Source organism: Xylona heveae, assembly GCF_001619985.1.
Source record: "Xylona heveae TC161 unplaced genomic scaffold L228scaffold_1, whole genome shotgun sequence".
Taxonomy (NCBI): Eukaryota; Fungi; Ascomycota; class Xylonomycetes; order Xylonales; family Xylonaceae; genus Xylona; species Xylona heveae.
Window position 1 is genome coordinate 1,494,134 of NW_017264193.1, and position 20,166 is coordinate 1,514,299.

The 20,166-nt window shown below is 48.2% G+C and overlaps 5 protein-coding genes across 5 annotated transcripts; 3 read left to right on the forward strand and 2 right to left on the reverse strand.

Moving 5' to 3' along the window:
- Positions 1 to 4,957: 4,957 nt before the first annotated feature.
- On the reverse strand, positions 4,958 to 6,475 carry L228DRAFT_235439 (S-adenosyl-L-methionine-dependent methyltransferase; the record flags this gene model as incomplete). The annotated part of the gene is made up of 3 exons (XM_018330718.1): positions 4,958 to 5,551; positions 5,617 to 6,129; positions 6,227 to 6,475. The coding sequence occupies 3 exons, from the start codon at positions 6,473 to 6,475 to the stop codon at positions 4,958 to 4,960; spliced, it is 1,356 nt and encodes a 451-aa protein (XP_018191911.1).
- Positions 6,476 to 7,768: 1,293 nt separating this feature from the next.
- On the reverse strand, positions 7,769 to 8,374 carry L228DRAFT_235440 (hypothetical protein; the record flags this gene model as incomplete). Its single annotated transcript, XM_018330719.1, has 3 exons — positions 7,769 to 7,906; positions 7,943 to 8,110; positions 8,195 to 8,374. The coding sequence occupies 3 exons, from the start codon at positions 8,372 to 8,374 to the stop codon at positions 7,769 to 7,771; spliced, it is 486 nt and encodes a 161-aa protein (XP_018191912.1).
- A 1,083-nt stretch (positions 8,375 to 9,457) lies between these two features.
- L228DRAFT_264763 (hypothetical protein) lies at positions 9,458 to 10,678 on the forward strand (the record flags this gene model as incomplete). Its single annotated transcript, XM_018334609.1, has 1 exon — positions 9,458 to 10,678. One exon carries the CDS (start codon positions 9,458 to 9,460, stop codon positions 10,676 to 10,678), a length of 1,221 nt encoding a protein of 406 aa, XP_018191913.1.
- A 3,150-nt stretch (positions 10,679 to 13,828) lies between these two features.
- Positions 13,829 to 15,712, forward strand: L228DRAFT_242819 (short chain dehydrogenase/reductase). The gene is made up of 4 exons (XM_018331542.1): positions 13,829 to 14,325; positions 14,413 to 14,521; positions 14,692 to 15,152; positions 15,279 to 15,712. The coding sequence occupies exons 1-4, from the start codon at positions 14,253 to 14,255 to the stop codon at positions 15,512 to 15,514; spliced, it is 879 nt and encodes a 292-aa protein (XP_018191914.1). The 5' UTR covers positions 13,829 to 14,252; the 3' UTR covers positions 15,515 to 15,712.
- Positions 15,713 to 18,137: 2,425 nt separating this feature from the next.
- L228DRAFT_235443 (hypothetical protein) lies at positions 18,138 to 20,064 on the forward strand (the record flags this gene model as incomplete). The annotated part of the gene is made up of 4 exons (XM_018330720.1): positions 18,138 to 18,141; positions 18,236 to 18,448; positions 18,521 to 18,618; positions 18,943 to 20,064. The coding sequence occupies 4 exons, from the start codon at positions 18,138 to 18,140 to the stop codon at positions 20,062 to 20,064; spliced, it is 1,437 nt and encodes a 478-aa protein (XP_018191915.1).
- Positions 20,065 to 20,166: the final 102 nt, after the last annotated feature.

Below are 20,166 nucleotides of genomic sequence, written 5' to 3' on the forward strand. Positions count from 1 at the left end.
TTTCTTCTAACTTAGTTGCATAAGTAGACCTGGTGTACCATGCTTCGGTCGTCGTGTTTTGCAGGAATTGAGGCGTAGTCCTGACCCATGCCTAGGCTCACCTAGGGTCATCCAAGTAGATTCGTAGGCAGGACGGTTTGTTGTCACGATGTATACATCATACATTTCGTATTTGAAGCAATTTGACCACGTTGATTTGCGAGACGGGATATTATCAGTAGGAGAGAAGATCCCTGCCATAGTCATGTTGTCATTTTCTGCTTTTCAATTGTCCCAGCTGTAGTCTGTCGTATTTCGAGTCAAGGTTGTGACAAAAAAAGAACTTGAGCAGGGATTTCTTCCTCGCTGATAGATGAAAAAGCCGATTACGGGTATTTGGAGGTCTCGGGAAAAGATGCCCAAGAGGATTGGTTCAAAAAGCGCTCCATTCAGCTTGGTCTCCATAACCTCGGGATCAAGGATTTTCCTCGGACCCGAGCCGTGGCTACCAACCTCCGATGCCTCACACCGCTGCGAGCAAGTACATTCTCGTAGAGAAGCTTCACTTTTCTTCATCTTTCAAGAAAAGAAGGGCCCTCCCAAGAAGGGAAAAGGACATGGCCGGGTGGATCGTCCTATTGGGACACGATAGGGATTTTGGGTCGAGGTCCAGCACTCTGGTTCTCACATGTTCCCTTTCGGGAGAGCGGACTTTCACTTCTGTATCCCCTGTCAATCTTATCTAGCAAAAAATGGAAACATTCCCGTGGTCCCCTGTGAATTGAATTGCCCGTATAACGTAAGATGGTTTAGTGCCACCTGTATACGCTGCATCTCGTGTCCAATCGCGATAGGGAAGCGACTTTCTCATGGACTTGTCCAAAGAGCCTCCCTGGCGACGTTCAAATCAGAGAGAACACTTTCGCGGTCGCTGAGTATTACTAGTTAAGTTACTCAGTCAGCTTTTGAAATCCCAACAAGCTGCCCACGTCTGCTTACTTTCGGAGATTAATCCACCAATCACAGTAAACGACCGAACGCCATTCACGTGTCCAGCATGATCATAGCCTTGACAAAGTGATGCTAAGGCATTTTCAAGGCCGAAATTTAAGAGAGAGGAGACAAACCTGAATTCCAGGTGAAAGTGCTCGATTGAAAATAGTATCTTTGTCTGTCCATGATGTCTGCCAGGCAACGACGGAACGGGCCGAGAAACAGTGTGTGTGGGGAGGCATCAATTTTCGGCCCGTAACCGAGCTAGACCGAGAAAGCGTGAAGGTCACGAAGCCCTAATATGCCCGAGAACAATTCATGACCGGCGATCCAATTCGATATTGAGATCAAATTAAGCAATATAGGATGGGTTCACTTATTGTATAGCTCTGGTCTGAACTAAGATAGATGCTAAATGTTCTTCAAACGAAATGTTTCACGACAGCCGATTTGGATCATGAGAGTAATGAACTTCTACGTTGAGGCATCGGTATTCAGGATAGTTGCTGCCTTTTGCAGCATGATTTGTTAGAGTGTTATTGTGAAATGAAGTGTCACATATAGCCAAGACAGTTTGAATAGACTTTGATTTCGCTTGGACTCGTCGACTTGACATTCATGGAACCCCAGGCGCAGCCATCATTGCTACCATCATGATGAAGTGGGAGTTTGGTGTAGCACAGTCCGAACACCTTTCACTGACGTTCTCATCTATTTTACGGATAGTATGTGAGTTCTTGAGGCGTCCTTACGAAGGGGTCTTATCTAGGAATCAAATTTGGGAGAACCCCGTGGAAATGTTCGTTACTCGTAACATACGTACCTAGACACGTACACATGTGTGGATTGAGTTGGTCCTGACATTCGCCTGCTCGAGGAATAGTTCAAATGGAATCTCGGGATCTGTGAAGAAAAACATATTCAATTAGCCATGGCCCATTATGCGTATTTGAATCCAGAATAGCGATGGATCGCGAGGATAAAGCAATTTGGAAACTTTGATCTACTCATACCTTGCTCTCCAATCACTAAAGATGGCTATTCTTGGAATAAAGGAAAGCTGTGCTGTGCTAAAAAGAAAAGGGCAAACAATAAAAGCGTAGACAACCACTGTAGAGACCAGGTAGGTAGTTTGCAATGTATAACTAGTTTGCATGTACAAATAATGACAGCTGGACGTTGTATGGACGGCTGAAAAGTTGGTAGCCGATGCATGGAAAGCTTCATTTCTTGGTTTGCTTTTTGTTGGGTAGAAAAAGAGTGCGTTGAGTTTTAACCGGTCAAACTTCTCTATGTAAGTTGGCAGTGCCGCGTGAGGTGAACAGTATGCAGAAGCTGCACTCTTGCCAATCTGCGAGATTATGCTGGGTCGGATGAATTTCAAACCAGAGGGTTACACATGCTCAGCTCGGGCACAACCAATCCTGGATGATTCAACCGTGGAAGTGAACGTACACGCTTAACCGGCATCCAATGGCATACAGTCAGACAATCATCAGGAAATGAAGAAGCAAATACTGAGACGAGCTGAGATCAAATTTCATGGGGCTTTTGGTTCTCTCAAGCCGTCGTCTCTTTGCACCACACTCGGTTAGACTAGTAACAATAGATGGTTGATTTTCAGAGTGGCGTCAGCATCATAATGATAACCCAATGGCTGCGGGAAGTCAAAATAGCAGAGTCATTTTTGCAAGGCAAATGTTCAAACGCCCGTTCGCCACGCCAAGGCGCCAATATAGCCGACTGTGAGCCATCGGGCACGCGGAGGCCGGGGAGTGGAGCTCTCGTCTTCACAGGCAGGCATTGATCGTCAACATATCGTAGTAGTAATATCGAAACAGAAAAAAGGGAAAGCGAAGCAATTGATCTGCGGAACTGATGGCTCCGCTTCAACCTCATAAGGCAGGCAAATAACCAGGCCTCAACGAGCACATGATCGGCTTACGAGTTTTGCCCTTTCGCAGTGTCGACCAAGCCCCCAGCTACTGGGTTTCCAGCATCCTATAGCCTTGAAAAGCGTCATCAAATCGGGTCCGGTTTTGCCCGCTAAATAGAAGGCTGGCCTTGAGAAGTGGAGCTTGATGATCAAGTGAACAGAGCAACGATAGAATGGCGCAACATCTATGGTGGTCTGTTGATAGGGAAGGCGCTAGCGACAGGGTTAGCGAAAAGAGTCAACAAGGATAGCAGTTGGGAGAAGAAACGAGAGCAGCGCGGGGGTTGGGAGATCAGAGGGCGCACGGCAGAACAATAGTACTGATGGGGTATCAGTCGAATCAAACCCCGAAAACTAACACTGGTTGTAGATAGCGGCGGTGGGCGGAATAGTCCTGATACTGAACCATTTTATTTTGCCCAACCGCTATCATCAGGCTGTCTTGCACCGCCCACGTTAGCTCCTCGGCGGACTTGACCAATGTCTTGCGCGAAATGATGTACTTTGTACAGTCGCTCAAGTTCTATGATTCTTATTTCTACAATCGTTTCCCTGCATGTTCGTTGCATAAGGTATATTTTTGATGAAAGTAGGTCAATTACTACAAGATGAATCCACGTCGATTTAGCGCGCATCCACACTCCGTGCTTGTGTGAGGTGAATGTAAATCAGTGTAAAGAGGTATCGAATTGCCCTAACCTCGAGTTTCGCTCGCCCTCTCCACCCTCGTACAAGCAGAGCGCACTGCCGGCGTGTCTGGGATGAGGCGGGAGCGATTTTAGCGTCGCATGGGCCCTCGACCCTCCCCCTCTTTGATCGTAACCGTTCGTTACCATTAATGCTCCACTATATCGCACCAAGGGCACCAGAGCTTACGTGCTCCACCGCTCAAATCTGAGCTGCCCAAAAGGACGAACGAGATTGGACAGCCTGAGTCTGCGCACCAATCTCAACGGTTTAGAGCATACTCCAGCAGGGCAGACTTAGCGTGCCTTGGGAGTCTGGAAATCGCAGCCGAGACTTCTGGCCAAAAGTCCAGAGGGGAATGCCCTGGATATACCCTTGTGGCTAATCCTCGCAGGATCACGAAAAAAGATGCTTTAGTCGAACAGGGTATTGACAGGGGCATTTCATCATGTTGAGCACCAAAGGAAACGATACGACCCATCAAGGAAAAGCAAGAAAATTTTTTGACGGCGTTAAGCGTCCAAAAAGCAATGGACTGTAAAAAGAACGGAAGATATCCACTCAACCCATAGGACGATTGTAATGGTAAAGAAACATGGTGTAAGTTTTGGAAACCCCGATGGTTATTGTACGAGCTTCCTCACCGCTAGAGATTAAAAATTTTTCACCTGGGCATCCCCATTTCTGACATCAGCGGTAGATGTCGATCAAGTTCCAGAGAATCGTATCATATGCGTCTCTGAGCTAGGCTCTGACATAAGATGCAAGAGTTGGCGAAGGAGAAAAGAGTGGAAGAAGTACAGCGAGTACCCTTGCCGTGCGCCACGTTGAAACCCCCGCTATCAACAACAACAACAACAACAACAACAAAGCAACCCCCTCGTCAGGCAACTTGTGCAAGGATGATTAGTACTGGGATGTCCGGTCCTATATGAGCCAGGTACTGCGCAGCACAGCACAGTACGTATTCTGGTAAAGGCGGTCCCGCAAATGGACCCTCCGAGTTCGGACGAAGCTCGGCCCCTGCAATCATCATATTCGTGTTCGACGACGATCGGTCAGGCGTTATGAGCTTCTCAATATTTGTCACATATTGCGGCATTGGTTGCTGCAAACATGTCTCCGTCAAAAATCTTCGATAAAAAAAAAAATCTCTAAGTCATCTTGTGTGAGGAGAAATAACTATAGAATTATTGGAGTTCAGGATTTTAGCAAAATTCCTCGATGTAGAGAAAAGAACAACTCAATTCGTACCGCCATATTCATTTACTGCAATGAAAAATTTTTAAATAAGTTAAAACCCTTCTGCTATCATTGCATCGCTAGCCAGATGGGGAATTTAATATACCCTAGTCCGCAACTTCAAAGGATTGCAATGGGCATGGGTGTCTCAGCCACGAATGGGTGAAAGGATTTTGCTTCTTCAGTGAGCCGAGTGGGACCCTGGACTACCTCCATAACCGACATGAGGCTTCCGAAAGGATGCCTAACGCTTTTGAGTGATAAATTGCATTCAGTTTGCGCTAAAAGTCGGGTCCAGTCACCCAAGTCACGTTCCTGGCTATTGAATACCTGCAGCATAGTAAGATCACGAGCTCGAAGAAGGGCCTCTTCATGCGTAGGGATGGAGCCAGGGGAATGCAAGACAGTGTCCATGACCAGAATGCGAGCTCCAGGCTTGAGGGCCAAAGCCAGGTTTGCGAGTATTTTAGCTGCATCTCCAGTAGGCCATTCATGCAAAATCATGCGCAACAGGTATACATCTGCGCCTTTGACCGGCTGTGGTCCGAAGAAATCGTGCGGCTGGAAGCTGATTCGGGAAGACACGGAGTCTGGAAGACTGGCTAGATTGGTTTTGCAGCTAGCCAACGTATCTGCGCGGTCTTGGACAATACAATTGAGCTGAGGGAAAGAACTGGCGAGAGCAATGCTCGCATGGCCGCTTGAACCGCCCACCTGCAAAATTATCAGCGCCGAATTTCTGCGGATCAAAAGCGTAAAACGGAGAGCGGTGCACAAACATCGACTATGGTTGCCTCACGTAAGCTTGCCCAGTCAAAGCCATTGACGAGATGTTTCATACTCGTCCCTTCGCTGGAAGTGGCATTCTTCATGTAAGCTGCAAACTGTCTTTCCAGGTGGGATGAGCAGGAAAGATGATCAAAAAAGGACAATTCGGTCTTCATTGCAATGTTGTAAGCCGTTTGTTCTTTGGCTGATGTCTCGCCCCACCGGTCAGTGGCTTCAACCATTTTCGAAGCGGTGGGAGCCGAGGATTCTGTCATGAAAAGTGCCCAATCCAAGAACTTTGGATTAGTAACAAGTAGCGCCGAGTTCGCGTTATGAGCCAATTCTCCGGCAACGGGCTCGCAAAGAAAGTTGCTTGTCATTGCCATGCGTGCCACTCTTTTGAGATGAGACTCGGGGACACCAGCTGCAACAGCAACATCCGCATAAGGTGCAGAGCCATGAAGTGGAACAAACGAAAGGATGCGGAAGTGGCAAAGCCAACGTAGACAACTCAGATGTTGGTACTGTGTGAGTTGTTATAACCATAATCCGAGGTGATAAAAAGAGCAAATTGCAGATATAAAAGCAGAGGATCAGGCAGAGAGGAGTGAGACCACCTACCTGGATAGTTAGGCGCGGAAGGTAATCAGAAGGTTCAGTAGCTAATTGTTGAATCTTCAAAGCTGCTTCGACGAGGGTCTGCCGCGCGGACAAGATGTACTGAGGTGCGGAAGATGGAATAGTAATGCTCGGAGCCTCCGTGTCAAATGAAGGGTGCGGGTAGCCGCTTGATTGACAGTAGGCACTAATTATCTTCGAAGCGACGCAGATCTGCTGAGCAAAAGATTCCAGAGGAGAAAGAGGACACATTTGTACGATATAATAAATGATGATCAAAAGATAGTAGGCTGTTGGATGTGAGACTAAACAAGCTCAATGCTTATTTGATGTGCAGCTTTCGCTATTTTGGCAAAACTAGGGCAAGATATGAAATTGTACGAGACGAATGGATTAAATATGGGAAAAACTTCCGTCCGATGTTGTTTTGTCTTTCGATAAATCCCCACGTGAGCGATATCGCAGAGAACTGTTATGAGGCTCTGCAATCAGGCTTTGCAACGCGGCTCTGTAATAAGGCTCTGGATTTCAGGGAACAGAGAGCGCGATGTATGCCCCAAGCAGGTGAACAGCACAGGCCAGAGTGCCCGATGACGATCACTAGATAGCGAGCGACGGAGCTGAGTATGGGGTGAGACAAGGGTCTATAGACCTGTCCATTCTCATCCACTTTATGTTTCCTCGATAAAATAATGACTCGTTAAGTTCGGAGTCCGACAAGACCCTTGAGGATGGGACATACCGCCAGACCTGGCACTTATCACCATGTCCCGATCGAAGGGACTCAAAATTATACCTGTATACACTTGAAGAAGATGGTGTACGTTCCTTTGATCCGTGTGGAGTAATTGATTTCCCTCAGCGAGGAACGACGAGAATGCGCTGAGATCAAGATGCCTTGCATTTTCTTTCCTGCCGAGATTAGGACCAGCGGACGTTCCATGGTTATTTGTCCAGGTACCTGGAATTACGGCTGGGATTACGGCTGGGATTACAGTCCATTCAATCAGTCTGGGGAACGGCGAGCCGAATGAACCAGAAGCGGAGAAGAGTATTTGCCCCTTGTCGATACGCATCGTTTGCAAGGGTCCCTTACTCTGCAGCTTCCCCTCGAACCAGATGCTGAGGAGGTGCGGTAGAGGAGGAAAAAGCTTCCGATCGCGGTTGCCATGCAGATATGTGCATTGCTGAAGGCGGCCTCTGTTGAGGGCAAGACACAGGCCGGCAATTTTCAGCGAGAGCAGTCCAAGGGTCCTCAAAGCCATCACAGTACTCCGTACGATACCAAAATGCTAACTATGGGGGTAGGAGATACTACCGGGGTGTACTGTGTTGCAATCCCTTCCAGACCCACCTCTGTTGGTGAGTTTAAGAAGTCCCAGCCATTAAGGTCTACACCGGGACGGCACGGGATCGGGACGGAGCCACAACAGCAATTAGTATTCTAGTTTCAGAATACTCCCCCCCTCATCCCAGTCTAACTTCTTTCTTGACAGAAGAAAAGCGGGAAAAGGAGATCAATTTAATTAATTGAAAGCTGATTCATCATCTTTCCGGCTTTGATCTTGGTGGTGGACCCATGGTGGCGCTCATGGGGACCCTTTGGTCGCTTTTGCTAACTTGCCTAGGGTCGGCCCCAACTACAGGACGGATAAACGAGCGGCTAAGCAGTGACTCCCTTAACTAAAAGTTTCACTGTATTTTAGTTACTTGCCTTACCTTGGGTACTACTACTAGTGAAAGGACCGGGATAATTCTCGTCACGACGACCACAAGTACAACGACAACGCGACAATCAACATCGACCACGACGACCGTTCTATTAGACCCTTGACCCCAAATTGATGATGCATGTACCCCCTCGCACTCCACACCATATGATGACCGCTGTGGGTAATTAACCATGTCCAGCACTATCGAGGGCCCTGGAGCCCTTCAGGTCGATCCCCCTTAGGTAATCCAGGGACCCACCATGGGGCTGCATGGCGCAACCCACAGTTTTGTCCAGACGCTGCTCCCCTCCAAGCTCGGAATCTCCTCGTGTGCAACATTGGTCTTTTTGTCAGGTTGCACACTTTCCTGCCCGCCGTGGCGCTGAGTCGTAAAGACCATGACGACGACAACGACGATGATGATGATGATGATAATCATGGCGATGACAAGACGGTCATAATGATGGCCCCGAGAAACCACCAGGGCGGCTGATCCGAGCCTCACCTGAAGGGTGGGGTCTGATCTAGCGAAAGAGCTAATCTGCCTCCGTCCCGATCAAGCACTTCATTCACTGTTAACTGGCCCAGGTGGCAATTTGGGACAGATCCCCACTATAGCACATTCGTTTGTCGTATCCAGGAAGCTATCACTGCCCGGCGTGCGCAGAGCTCTCCAACCCAATACAGTGGGGTGTCTAATGAGATCGTCGTCGCTTTACCTACCCAACTCAATTTCACGCATTGCAAGTCGCAGCTACGACTTCGCCCACACCCACACACACGTGGGAGAGCATCAGGTCGAAGATGTACTCAGCTGCTTTCCATATTGAGCATGGCTCCCATCGCGAAGGGGCGGTTGGCTGAGAAGAGACCTCGTGCTAGGGCTCAAGGCATTGTACCCCTCCAACCTCGCCTTCCTCTCAGCGTCTGCTCCTGCTTACACCCTCGCTCTTCCCGCGAAGTGTTGGCAGTTCCCGTCAGTTCGGGTGGCATGGGCAACTGATATGCACCCGACGCTGCACGCTGCACCTACACACCCTGGGCCCAGCTTCCAATTTTGCAGCTTCAAACTATTCTACTAGCTGCGTATCAAACGCATGGTCTGACCGTGGGCGGGTCGTCCACCTGGTGAGTGCAGGGGTGCGAACCTCCTTGGCATAGACGCTGACTGCCCTCGCATCATTTTCTTTCCGGCAGACCCTCAGCTCGCCTCGCAGAGCTTTCTTGATTGTGTTTCCTTGCACGTGTGTGCCGTGTTCTTGATATTTGACTTAAATGATACCTTCCGGGAAGATGCATGACTTCCCTAAGGGAGTGTCGCAGGAATCCATTGTCTCTTTATCACCATATTGTCGCCTGTCGAAGTGTGCACTTCGGCACATTTTGTCCTTCGTTCCCCTCCTCATTTTGTGCCTCCCAAGCTGATGCTCTCTGGCACATTTTCTTGACGCGGGACTTCTCTTCTCTTGCACACTTTCCACCCAGACCGCCGTCCGCAAACCCATCAACAATGACCGATATAATGTCTATGGAGTTGACTAAACTTCCCTGGCAAGAAGCGGCTCCAGACAAGCAACATCCTCCTCAATCTCTACCGCCTCCAAGGACTGCCCCGAAGAAGCTCAAGGAGAGCTGCGATACCTGTGCACTTTCCAAAGTGAAGTGCAGCAAAGACCAACCAATATGTGTGCGCTGCGCAATCCGCCAACTGCCTTGCAATTACAGCCCCTCGAGAAGAATGGGAAAGCGGCGGGCCTCGCCTCCTGTACGGGTGGACACAATTACTCCAGATTCGACTCCTTCACCTCATGAAGCTCGCTCGAATGAATCCCCCGGAATCCGGCGAGCGTTGTCTTCCGACGCTGTTCTTCCTCTTGCCCTGAACATCCATGAATCCGAGATGCAGGTAGACAGCGACGTTCTTGCAGGGCCCCTGTCGATGTTCAGCCCTGAGCTCGACAGTACCCTCTATGGGCCACCCTCCACCGGACCGCATGATCCGGCTTGTCTGGTTCCGTCTGACATATGTATGATGGATCAATCGAGTGATACCGCGTCGATCCCATCCAGCTTCGATGATGTCAGTTCGCTCATGACAATGCTCAATCAGCCTCCGCCTAGCGTCTCTCCGCCGACTTTTCATGATCCTCTTCCACTACTTCCACATATCAAAACCTGCGCCGAGGAACCGCAAGATCACATGCGCCTTGCACTGAGTCTCTTGCACAGCCTACATATGCCGCCTTCATCACCTCCAACGCCCTCAGGTCCCTTGAGTTCGGCTGGTTGTGCACCAACAATAGATTACGTTTTGGCGAACAATAAGTCTATCATGGCTACTCTCAGCGCCATTCTTACCTGCCCATGCTCCCTCGACTCTCAGTTGGCTCTCGTCCTAACGCTTATCGCTTCCAAAGCCCTCGCCTGGTATGGGGCTGCAGCCCGCCATGACAGTAGTAATTCGGGCGCTGCTGAACGTGTGCTACAATTGCCCATGACTGTGGGGAAATACCAACTTGATGGTGATAATGAAGGAACAATGCGCGCGCAATTGGTTTTGAGCGAGCTTCACAACGTGGGACGAATTGTTGAACAATTTGGAAAACGTTTCTGTGACGACGTGGAGAACGCGGAAGAGGATAAGAGGCCGAGTAGTACCATGTGTGCTGAGTTGAAACGCTTCTTGTTGGAAAGGTTACGAGCGACTACAAAGGATACCGTGAATCTGATGAGGAACGAGTAATGGATTCATTTTCATTCTATTTATTTATTCATTTTCTCTTTTTCTTTCTCACCTTCTACTCACCTGTGGACGGCTTCTGCGATACGCCCTCTCGCGGGATAGACTGGGGTTTCTGGCGTGCTTCATGATACAAGGTTGCTCCGACTTTTATTTTCTATTTACGATTTCCCTACTTTTTCTGAAATTGGCGTCTCGAGCCGTGTTCGACCAATCCATACAATACAGACTTCGCAGCTCAGGCCACTACTTCCATTCGATAATACATAATAATTACGCGATATAGAAATGGCAAATGCCTCCTTTCAGTCGGTATAAGTTATTTACGAGATGAATTGATCGTATTGCACCTATCAAGGAACAAGAGCATAACCACGCGCTGTGCTCAGAATGGGGCGATAAACCTTTTATTCTTAGTGTCGCGCTCTAATGACGACGGTGTCTTGCCGCCAGAGGCATCATTTCTCAAAGCAAAACAGAAGGCTGGTTTTTGCGCTACAGCATACTTCAATACAAAGCGAGGTGATACTGATTGTCCCATACGAAGGTTTTGCTCATCGCATGTATTAGTACCGTGGCCACTTAGCCGGAGTGGGTGGGGTTTGCTAATGGGTAAGAGGAAAGGGATACGGTATCGAAGTCAGATACAAAAAGATATCATGACGATGAGTGCGGGCAGAGATTCGGTTGTGGCGCAGACTGACCGAAAGACATGCGCTTTACAAAGTAGCATCGAGAGGGGCCCGGTGGGTCCCAAATCGGCCCTACAGATCTCTGGCCCAACCTTGCGCGTGGACATCTAAGGTATGATACAAGAGAGGGAAGAATATGTACGTTGATCAACCTCGCGCGCACGGCCCACGCAGCTTTGGACGTATCTTCTCCCCCATAATCACTCCTCTGCATGGAACACCCCTCATGACGATAAGGCCACTCGAGGCTGTGAATGACAAAGGTGAAACTTAACCGCGGCCAGCCATGGAAGATATCGACCAAAGCAATTGATGAATCCATTGTGACATTATTTTGTACAACGTGTGGATAAGTTCAGGATTACGATTGGGCTCGACGTTGACGCTGTAGCTCCCAGTAACACACATCCTAAGTTACCATGCTCGTCGAAAATGTCCACTGAGGCGCAAGTTGTCTCCACCAAACGCCCGCGACCTGCTTGATTGAGATAGGCTGATCCTTGGATACAGCCACAGTCCGCTAACTTGGATAATCTTTCGTGAGTTTAGGATTTTATTGATGGCACATGGACCCTTGAGTTTAGTGAGCCTCTCCTGGACCCCTTTTTGAAACGGGTTGGCAGTCGAAACCATCTTGGCGCACCAATTTCTAGCTTTGCTTATCTAATTGATGTACTGGGCTCGCTAACTCAGTCCCCTCGGTCGGCGCTACACGGCGAATTGGCGCCTCCAAAGTAGTGCCGTTCTGGCCTTCGATCGCTTCGAGCGCCATATGGCCAAACCTGGCTTCCCTGTTGGTCGCATTCAAGTACATGCCCAGTGATGCTTGGAAAGCTTGGAGAAGCTTATCACATTTTCAAATTGAAGCGGGACGAAAGCTTGAGTCCCTTGGGATTTGCAACCCAGCCCACTGCCAAGACAGCTGAACGACTCAGGTAAGCAATGCTGACGGAAAGTTACTTTTGTTTCTTTTCCTCAGGGCGGCACTTCACGAATCTTCACCGCACCTTGGCTGTGCTGAATCTCGCATTGCATAAACCTGAATCGCTCGGAGTCACAATGCGAGGTTACATATATACGATATGCATTACAATCAATCCTGTTCTTCTTCTTCTTTTTCTTTGCGAAAGTGTCCTGCGTCCAGGTCATGAACAAACTCGATCCCATCTTTGTCTGTTTCAATCAAGCTAATTCCAAAATCACCTTGTTTTCGCTTGCTGATTGCATGGTCGCTGAGGCGCAAAACAAATCTCCAGTGACGTGCCAAGCGATAATCCCTAGCGCGATTCGCATGGGCGACTTTTACGAGTTTAGTCTGCTATATGTTTTCCCTCTAACCAGTACAGGTCATGTAAATGCAAGAATCTAATTATCCGCCTGGCTGGGCTCGGCGTCACCAGATTTGGTCAATTCAGCGCGGAATAATTATGGCGTTGTGGTTTCTACAATAGCGACATACGCAGGCCCCAATCTAACGGACAAGGTGGCAAGAATCGCCCTGTAATCTACACCCTATCCAAATCTGGTGAAGATGAACACAGTGGAAAAAAAATTGGTGTCTAGCTTTTTCTTGATGGTTTCAAACCTGGACCCTTAATGGTGGGTTAGCCACTTGGTACCTCCCTGCTCCATGGTGCTTCGGTCTCCGAACTGGTGCAGCAAATAGATCCACAAAAGACCCAACAACAATCGATCGCCCTGGCAGCGATGATCATCCGCTTAAACGGTCGATACAAGTTACGTCTCTCTCTATGCCAGAGTATGCTGGCATGGTCTGATCTTGACATCCCTCGTTCATTAGTGGCTATGCTCCACTAAACCCCCACAAAGGTCTCGGGCTTCGGGGTAAACAAGGCCTCGTTGAGCTCCCCAATTCCGTGATTATAGCAGAGGGCCTTTAGGAGGGTGGAAAGACCCCTGAAAATGCGCCTAGCTGACGTGAAGGGCGCAAGAGCAGGAACAATCAGATTGAAATTGACCATTACTACCTACCTTAGATATGTCGCAAGGGTCGCGTTACTTAATGGGCAAATAGTGGCGTGGCCAGCCTATTGAATGATAGCAAGCAGATTTCACCTCGGAAGCTTTCTTTCGGGGGAGGGAGTGGGACTTAGTCCCATATTGTGAAGATTCAGGCTGGGTTCAGACGTTAAGGCGTCGAAAGAAATTTCCCGATTTGCGCGATTGCACTTCGGACTTCGTATTTCTGTTGCTTACCTTCTCTCAGCACCGTCCCATTTGCTTGGCGGGAATAAGAAGTGTGCCTTGCCAAGAACGGAACGGACCGCATTGTCCGAAATCCGTCCTTCAGTGGCTTGGCTGAACCAGTAGCGGAAAGCCCCGTCAAGAATAACGAGGATTGGGCAGGTTATTGGTGGGGCTTACACTGGGCTGCAGGGGCTGAGCCCCTCTATCGCAAGAGTTCAACCCCGCCAATAATCTCCGGCTATCAGCATTTTATCGCGAAAACATCAAGGTCATGCATGGCGTTCGATGCGTCGAGTTCAACTTTGGTTTTGATACTGGGTTCAAATTTATACATTCCCAAAGGTGTTGATCGGCCGTGAAACTCGATTCTCTATATCAAACCTTCATTCAGACTTCTCTTCTCCGCTTTCATAAACCTCAATTGTCCCAACATGACTGTGGACTGTCGATCTCCGCTCTCGGGGCCCGACTTTCGGCTCCCGATCTAGCTTCAATTCCTTTTTTACCAAAGCATGTCTCCTTTTTATACAAGTCCTGTCAGCTTGGAAAGTGAACAACAAAAAAATCTGTCACCGAAGATTAACTCTCGCGAAATAATTGAGTAGCTACTCAAAGTCAAGTCACTTTTTATTTGTGCTTCTGACCATTTGTTTACATGATTCATTGATTGTGAAATCATGTCTACCATCAAAGCGGCTAATCTCTTTGGCGTTGAGGGCCTTGTGGCCGTCATTACAGGCGGTGGTTCAGGTGAGTGATAGACAGCTCGATGTGCTTAATAAAAAATAACAAACATGAAAGGGCTTGGCTAATTTTGTGACGTTTAATTCCTTTCAGGCATTGGGTTGATGATGGCAAAGGGTCTGGCGGAGAACGGCGCTGCGCGAGTTTACATTGTGGGTAGACGGGAGGACAAGCTTCGAGAAGCAGCAGCAAATCACCCAAAGTACGTTTATATTTATCGCTTCCTACTTCTCCAAAAAGTCACACCCTCTCGAACTTGGTGTGCTTGCCTTGCCTATTTTTTATGGCGATCTGCCGATACTCCAGCGTGCCGGCTCCATAGCAAAGCGATCGGGTTGCACGACTACATTTTCTGACAAGTCCTACCAATAGCATCGTGCCTCTCGTCGGGGATGTTACGAGTCAAGCAACACTCTTGGATCTAGCAAACAAAGTTAGAGCGGAAGTCGGATATATCAATCTGCTTGTGGCCAATGCAGGTATTACCGGCCCGGGGCTGGAGAACCTTAAGCCGCGGCACACGCTGCAAGATTATATCACACACGCATGGGGCTCTTCTATGGCCGAGTTCAACGCCGTCTACGACCTCAATTGTACTGCTGTTTATTACACGATTCTCGCATTTCTCGACCTTCTTGACGAAGGGAACAAGCGGAAGAACTATCCAATGAAGAGCCAGGTCATTGCCACTGCCAGCACGGCTAGTTTTCTGCGAAACCCGCGGGCGGGATTTGCATACCTGAGCAGCAAAGCTGCCTTGATCAGCATGATTAAGTGCTTTTCGACATTTTGCGTGCCTTGGGGAATTCGATTTAATGCAATTGCTGCTGGACGTAAGTATCGCAGCCAATTGCTTTTTGCTATTCTTTTCATCGTCGCATTACCATTTTTTCTCAGCCATGGTCTCCTCTTTTTTATCATATTTCTAGCGTGTCAAATAGAGCTGATATTGTCTATAGTCTTTCCCTCGGAACTCTCCGCTCCCCTTTTCAATCCTTTCAAGATCAGCAAAGAGAAGGCCCTCACCGAGGAGGGTGTCTTCTCACGCGCTTACCAACCTGCTGAGCGGGCTGGTTCTATTGAGGATATGGCTGGAACCATGCTCTATATGGCGAGCCGTGCCGGTGCATTCTGCAATGGAAGTGTTATGCTTGTTGACGGTGGAAAACTCGCGACTATGCCTGCGACATATTAACTGGACAAACCAATGAGTTTGCTTTCTCCTTGGATTTGCCGTACTCGAGACCAGTTTTATATGTCTGCCTTTGCTGAATTTGCATGGCGGCGCTCATAGGACAAATGATAAATCATGTTTGGTTGAAGCATATTATTTGATAATACTTTTAAAGGGAATAATATAATAGCATATGCAGTTTTCATTTCGATGACTTCCAAAGACATAGTATATATACTCTCCAAATAGTCCTACGTGATTAGACCATCGAGGAAAAGGTACTTCGTCACCTTGCCAGAAAATGTATTGGAAATAAAACATTTGATGCTTCTGATATAGATAAATCTTGCGAATTTACCGGCGCATTTCGCTGAATATTTGCTTTGCTACCATGGCTGCTTAGGCCATCGGATCCTGTTGTTTTGTCGCGACTTCGCAGTTCTGTCGTTCTGCGTCACAGCTGTAACTCCTCCTGTGCAAGGCGGTGAGCCATTCATGCACCTGTAGTTCTATCTCGGCTCGGCCTCGCTTCAGCTTCCACCGCTTGCTGATCTATCGCTTGTTCCTAGAGCCGCAACACCATGATATTCAAGCGAGAGAAAGCAACAACTTCTCACAAAGCCAAACCCATGGGTTTCTTCTCCTTTCTGTGCTTTTGCTTTTCAAGTATCCTTGCATCAAGGCCATGTCTGGACTTGATGTGTTATTTATACTGTGCACGCTTTTTGCTTTAGCAGTCGCGTTCTGATTGAAGTAAAGAGAGACTAACCTTTCTTCTTGTTGCTACTGGGAGCTCTGAGAATGCATTTACTGGCAGGTTCTTCTAGAAGCCGTATGAGAATATGCATTTGATGCGATATTTTGAGTTGAGAGCTGAAGATTCTCTCGAGCTTCTTTCCGGGAAGCATGGGGAAAGATAGGTTCTCTCTGGCTTATCGGCTTCCCAATAATGGCTTGCTTCTTGTGCCCACGACTTTCGTGGAATATTATGCTTTTTGTTCTGGTCTTGTCTTTCTAGTTCAATTGTCATGAATCCATTTGTGTTCTCTTTCAATTGGAGGCATCATTGCATTCTGCATTATTATCATCGTCGGTGATTGATATTGACAGTTGTTGCTTTGAGGCCAGACTCCTTAGTCGACTCATTTGGCTCTGGCATCTAAAAAAAGGCCATCTGAGTGACGAGTATGAGAGCCTCACTACTCGGCCTATCGCCTAAAGCGGACTCCGAGGCCGAGAGCTGCCCACGATTGAGATTCAAGTCAAGCGCGGACTGGAACTGATCTCATCACCTCTTACTTCTGCACCATCGTCTTCTACAACACACCTCATTCCTCCCCGATTTTCCTAAGTTCTATTTATTGTCCATTTCTGCTTCGTCACTGAAGAGCGTTGCATACTCCAGCTCCCCCCTTCCCTCCTGATTTGATCCGCTTTCTCGTTTTCACAGCTCACTCAATCTGCCCAGGGTAGGCCATAACCTACACCTGAGTCTTGTTTTATAGCGTCGGCGCTCAGCTTGTGAAGTGAAGTAAGCTTCTTTTCTCAAATCCCTCTCCTTCCCTTTCGTCGTCCGAGTGTTTACGCAGCTTCTGATTCTTTCGGTTGAAATTTTACCCTGAAACTCGCTGACCTACACTGAAGATACAATTTAGGATCTGAGCTCAGATCGAGACAATCTTTTCAAGTCTTGTCGACCTTGATCGGTCACATTCATTGTTACTTTGCTCAACACTCAATCTTCTCGAAGTTCTGCTTTCAATTTGTTTGTGTTGAAATTTATTCAACGGTAAATACAGGACAGGCGGCAAGATGAGTACTGTTCGTCTAGTCAAGCGGAATCTCGTGAATTGCCCAACAGAAGTGAGCTATTCTCTATTTCTCTCTCCTTCTTTTCCCGTCTGAGAATGGGCTTGTTATGTCAAGAAAATTGAAGCCTGGCAACTCATGCTGAGCGCTCATCTCTCAAAGCCTTATGCCTCCTCTTTTCCCTTCCACCTCTCCTGATTTCGAAACGGCTTGTTCCTCTGGACGAGGGTATATCCTGTTTTGGGTCTTTAGCTCATGATGCTCCTCAGATTCTTCAAGATATCGCATTATATCTGGACGATGAGTCCCTCGTGAATGTCGGCGCGACCTGTAAGAGAATGCATGCGGTCTTATTCGAAAAACCATACGGAATCTGGCGTCAGCGATTCAACCTCCGGTTTGATATGATCCCTGGATTAAGAAGCGAGACCATCTATCACTTATATGTTTATCGTGGCTCTGTGCTCAGGTGGAAGGGCTCCCCAGGGCTCACCCATCAGGACGTAAAGATCAATCATTTATATTTAGTTCACGATCTGGTGCTAGGTAAGTCGGTCCATATTTTGGTCACTTTCCGCAATCGCCTTCCCTTTACTGCCTTTCTCTGGGGTGCAAAGTGTATCATCCCTCTGGTTTTGGCTGCTTCGTCTGCCAGCAATATATTGACAAAATGTCTCCGCACAGAAGCGTTCGGGGGAAATAATGTTGAGCGAGACAAAGACGGCAACCCGATATCAAAGAATCTAGAGATTATTTCTGCTGTTGCAGGATCTAGCCGATTTTTCTCTGATAACTTCCAAGACAGCCAGCTTTCCTCGCGAATCCGGCATTCGCTATGTGTGAGTTTAGCACATGTAATTTTGAACCAAAAAACATTGCTCTCCGCCAGCAATTTTGCCTACGCGCAACAAGTAGTCTACCTCGATAGAATAGCTGCACCACTATTCGTTGATGGCTTCCAGAGGGTGAAAAGCGGTTGGCTTCTGCAAGCACTCCGGTTTTTCATGTATCATCTTCTATATGAAGACAGAGGTCTCTTACATGAGCAATTTGTCAATCTTAAAAGGGGACAAAGGCCTCGACCTTGGAGCAAGCAATTGCATGGTGGGCTTCAGCCACTTCAGTTACAATGGATTGGCAACCACGGTAGGTGATGCAATACACCTACAATGCCTTCTTTGAGGATTTTGGCTCCTAACTATTAAATAATCAATGCAGCCCAAATTCACGCTCATGAGCTGCTTCCTATCAGAACTCAACCGCCGGGCCGACATGAATATGAGGATTTCTTTGAATCCGGTCCGGAAGGTTTTGAAGTACGTATTATCCCTTTTCTCTCATATTCACGATCTGGTCTGCTTTCTGGAATTTCTTTCAGCTTATCAAGTTGGATTCTTCGTCTCTCTCGAAATTTTTCCTTCATCACACGTCCCTTACGCTTATGCTCCCTTGCTTTTCCTTCTTCCCGTACCTTTCAACTGTCGAGCTCATCTAAATATACCCTTTTCTCCTCCATACACTGTCCTTGATGACCTTTTTCACTTCTTCGGTTCTGCACCATTTCGGTATTGTTATCTTGGTATTCCATTTATGAAAATATCTTGAATGCGAGAATATCTAATGGCTAGTCCAAAATGTAGAGGCTGTGCATAACCAGCCAGACATCTCATCCCTCGGATACCCCGGCATCGCGTCCGCCCTTTGATCCGACATATGTACCTCTCGACAGCTTTTCCAGGCATATTCAGAATCTCCTATATGTCCCTGCATTTATCCACGGCCTCTTCAAACCAAAGCCGTCCTCTGCCTCAAAAACAAACTCTGCCAGCAACGTGGCTGAAACTAACCATCCGGCCGACAATGCTACCAATGCTCCTCCTACAAGCGGTCCGGCAACTCTTTTGTCGGCTCCACCTGGCTTTTATGCCCAGATGGTTCACCCGAATCTTGGACCCAGCACGGTTGCCACCGGTAGTGGCTCTGGTAGCACCGCCTTTGGCACAGATGCTAACACAACTGGAAATGGATTTACCGAGTCCAACAACTCTTCTTCCGCTCATAACAGTCACCTGAATATTGATATGACACACCCTGTCGTACTCAATAGCCCGCTGTCAACTCTTCCTGGTGGTCTGCTGCAGCAGATCACCATTGTGTTTCCGGGGACTAATTTTGTGGCTCAGCCACCATCTTCCGACAATAACGGCAACGTCAATGCCTCTCAATTCTTTTTCGGTTCCGCGCCACCTTCAGCCAATATTTATAACTCCCCTCCTTCGGCTTCCGCACAGGCAAATAACGCCAATCCTACAAATCTCGCAGATCCCGCAAATCCCCAAGCCCAGCCGACTCCAGAAGACACCCTTCCATCCATACCTCTGGTTCCATATTACCGCTTCACCGCCACCGGCTGCGACTCGCAAATCTTTGGCGCGCATGGTATCATCCATGAACTGCCCTCGCAGGACGAAATCCCCGGCTTCCATCGTTTTGCCATGCTGAAGTACTACCCGGCCGAGAATGGGGAGTTCAACGAAGCAGACATCGAGTGTTATGAAGGCGTTGTTATCCCCGGCGGGCAAATTATCATCGGGCGATGGTTCTATCCCGAGTGGGAGCGGAACCTGGTTACCGGAGAATTTCGGCTCATTGATGGTGTGTTGTCTGAATCCGGACCTTTTCTCTGGTGGACAGTCGAGGAGGCGAAGAATACCGTGACCGCCGCAGCGCCGCCGAATGCTGACGCTTCGTCCAATCAATGATGGCGCGTTTCTGGCGGAGGCAGACGGGAGGTCAAGATCAAAATTGAAAGAGATGGTGGCTGAAGTGGGAGTGGGGGGTCTTAACTGGACAGCTATTGTATG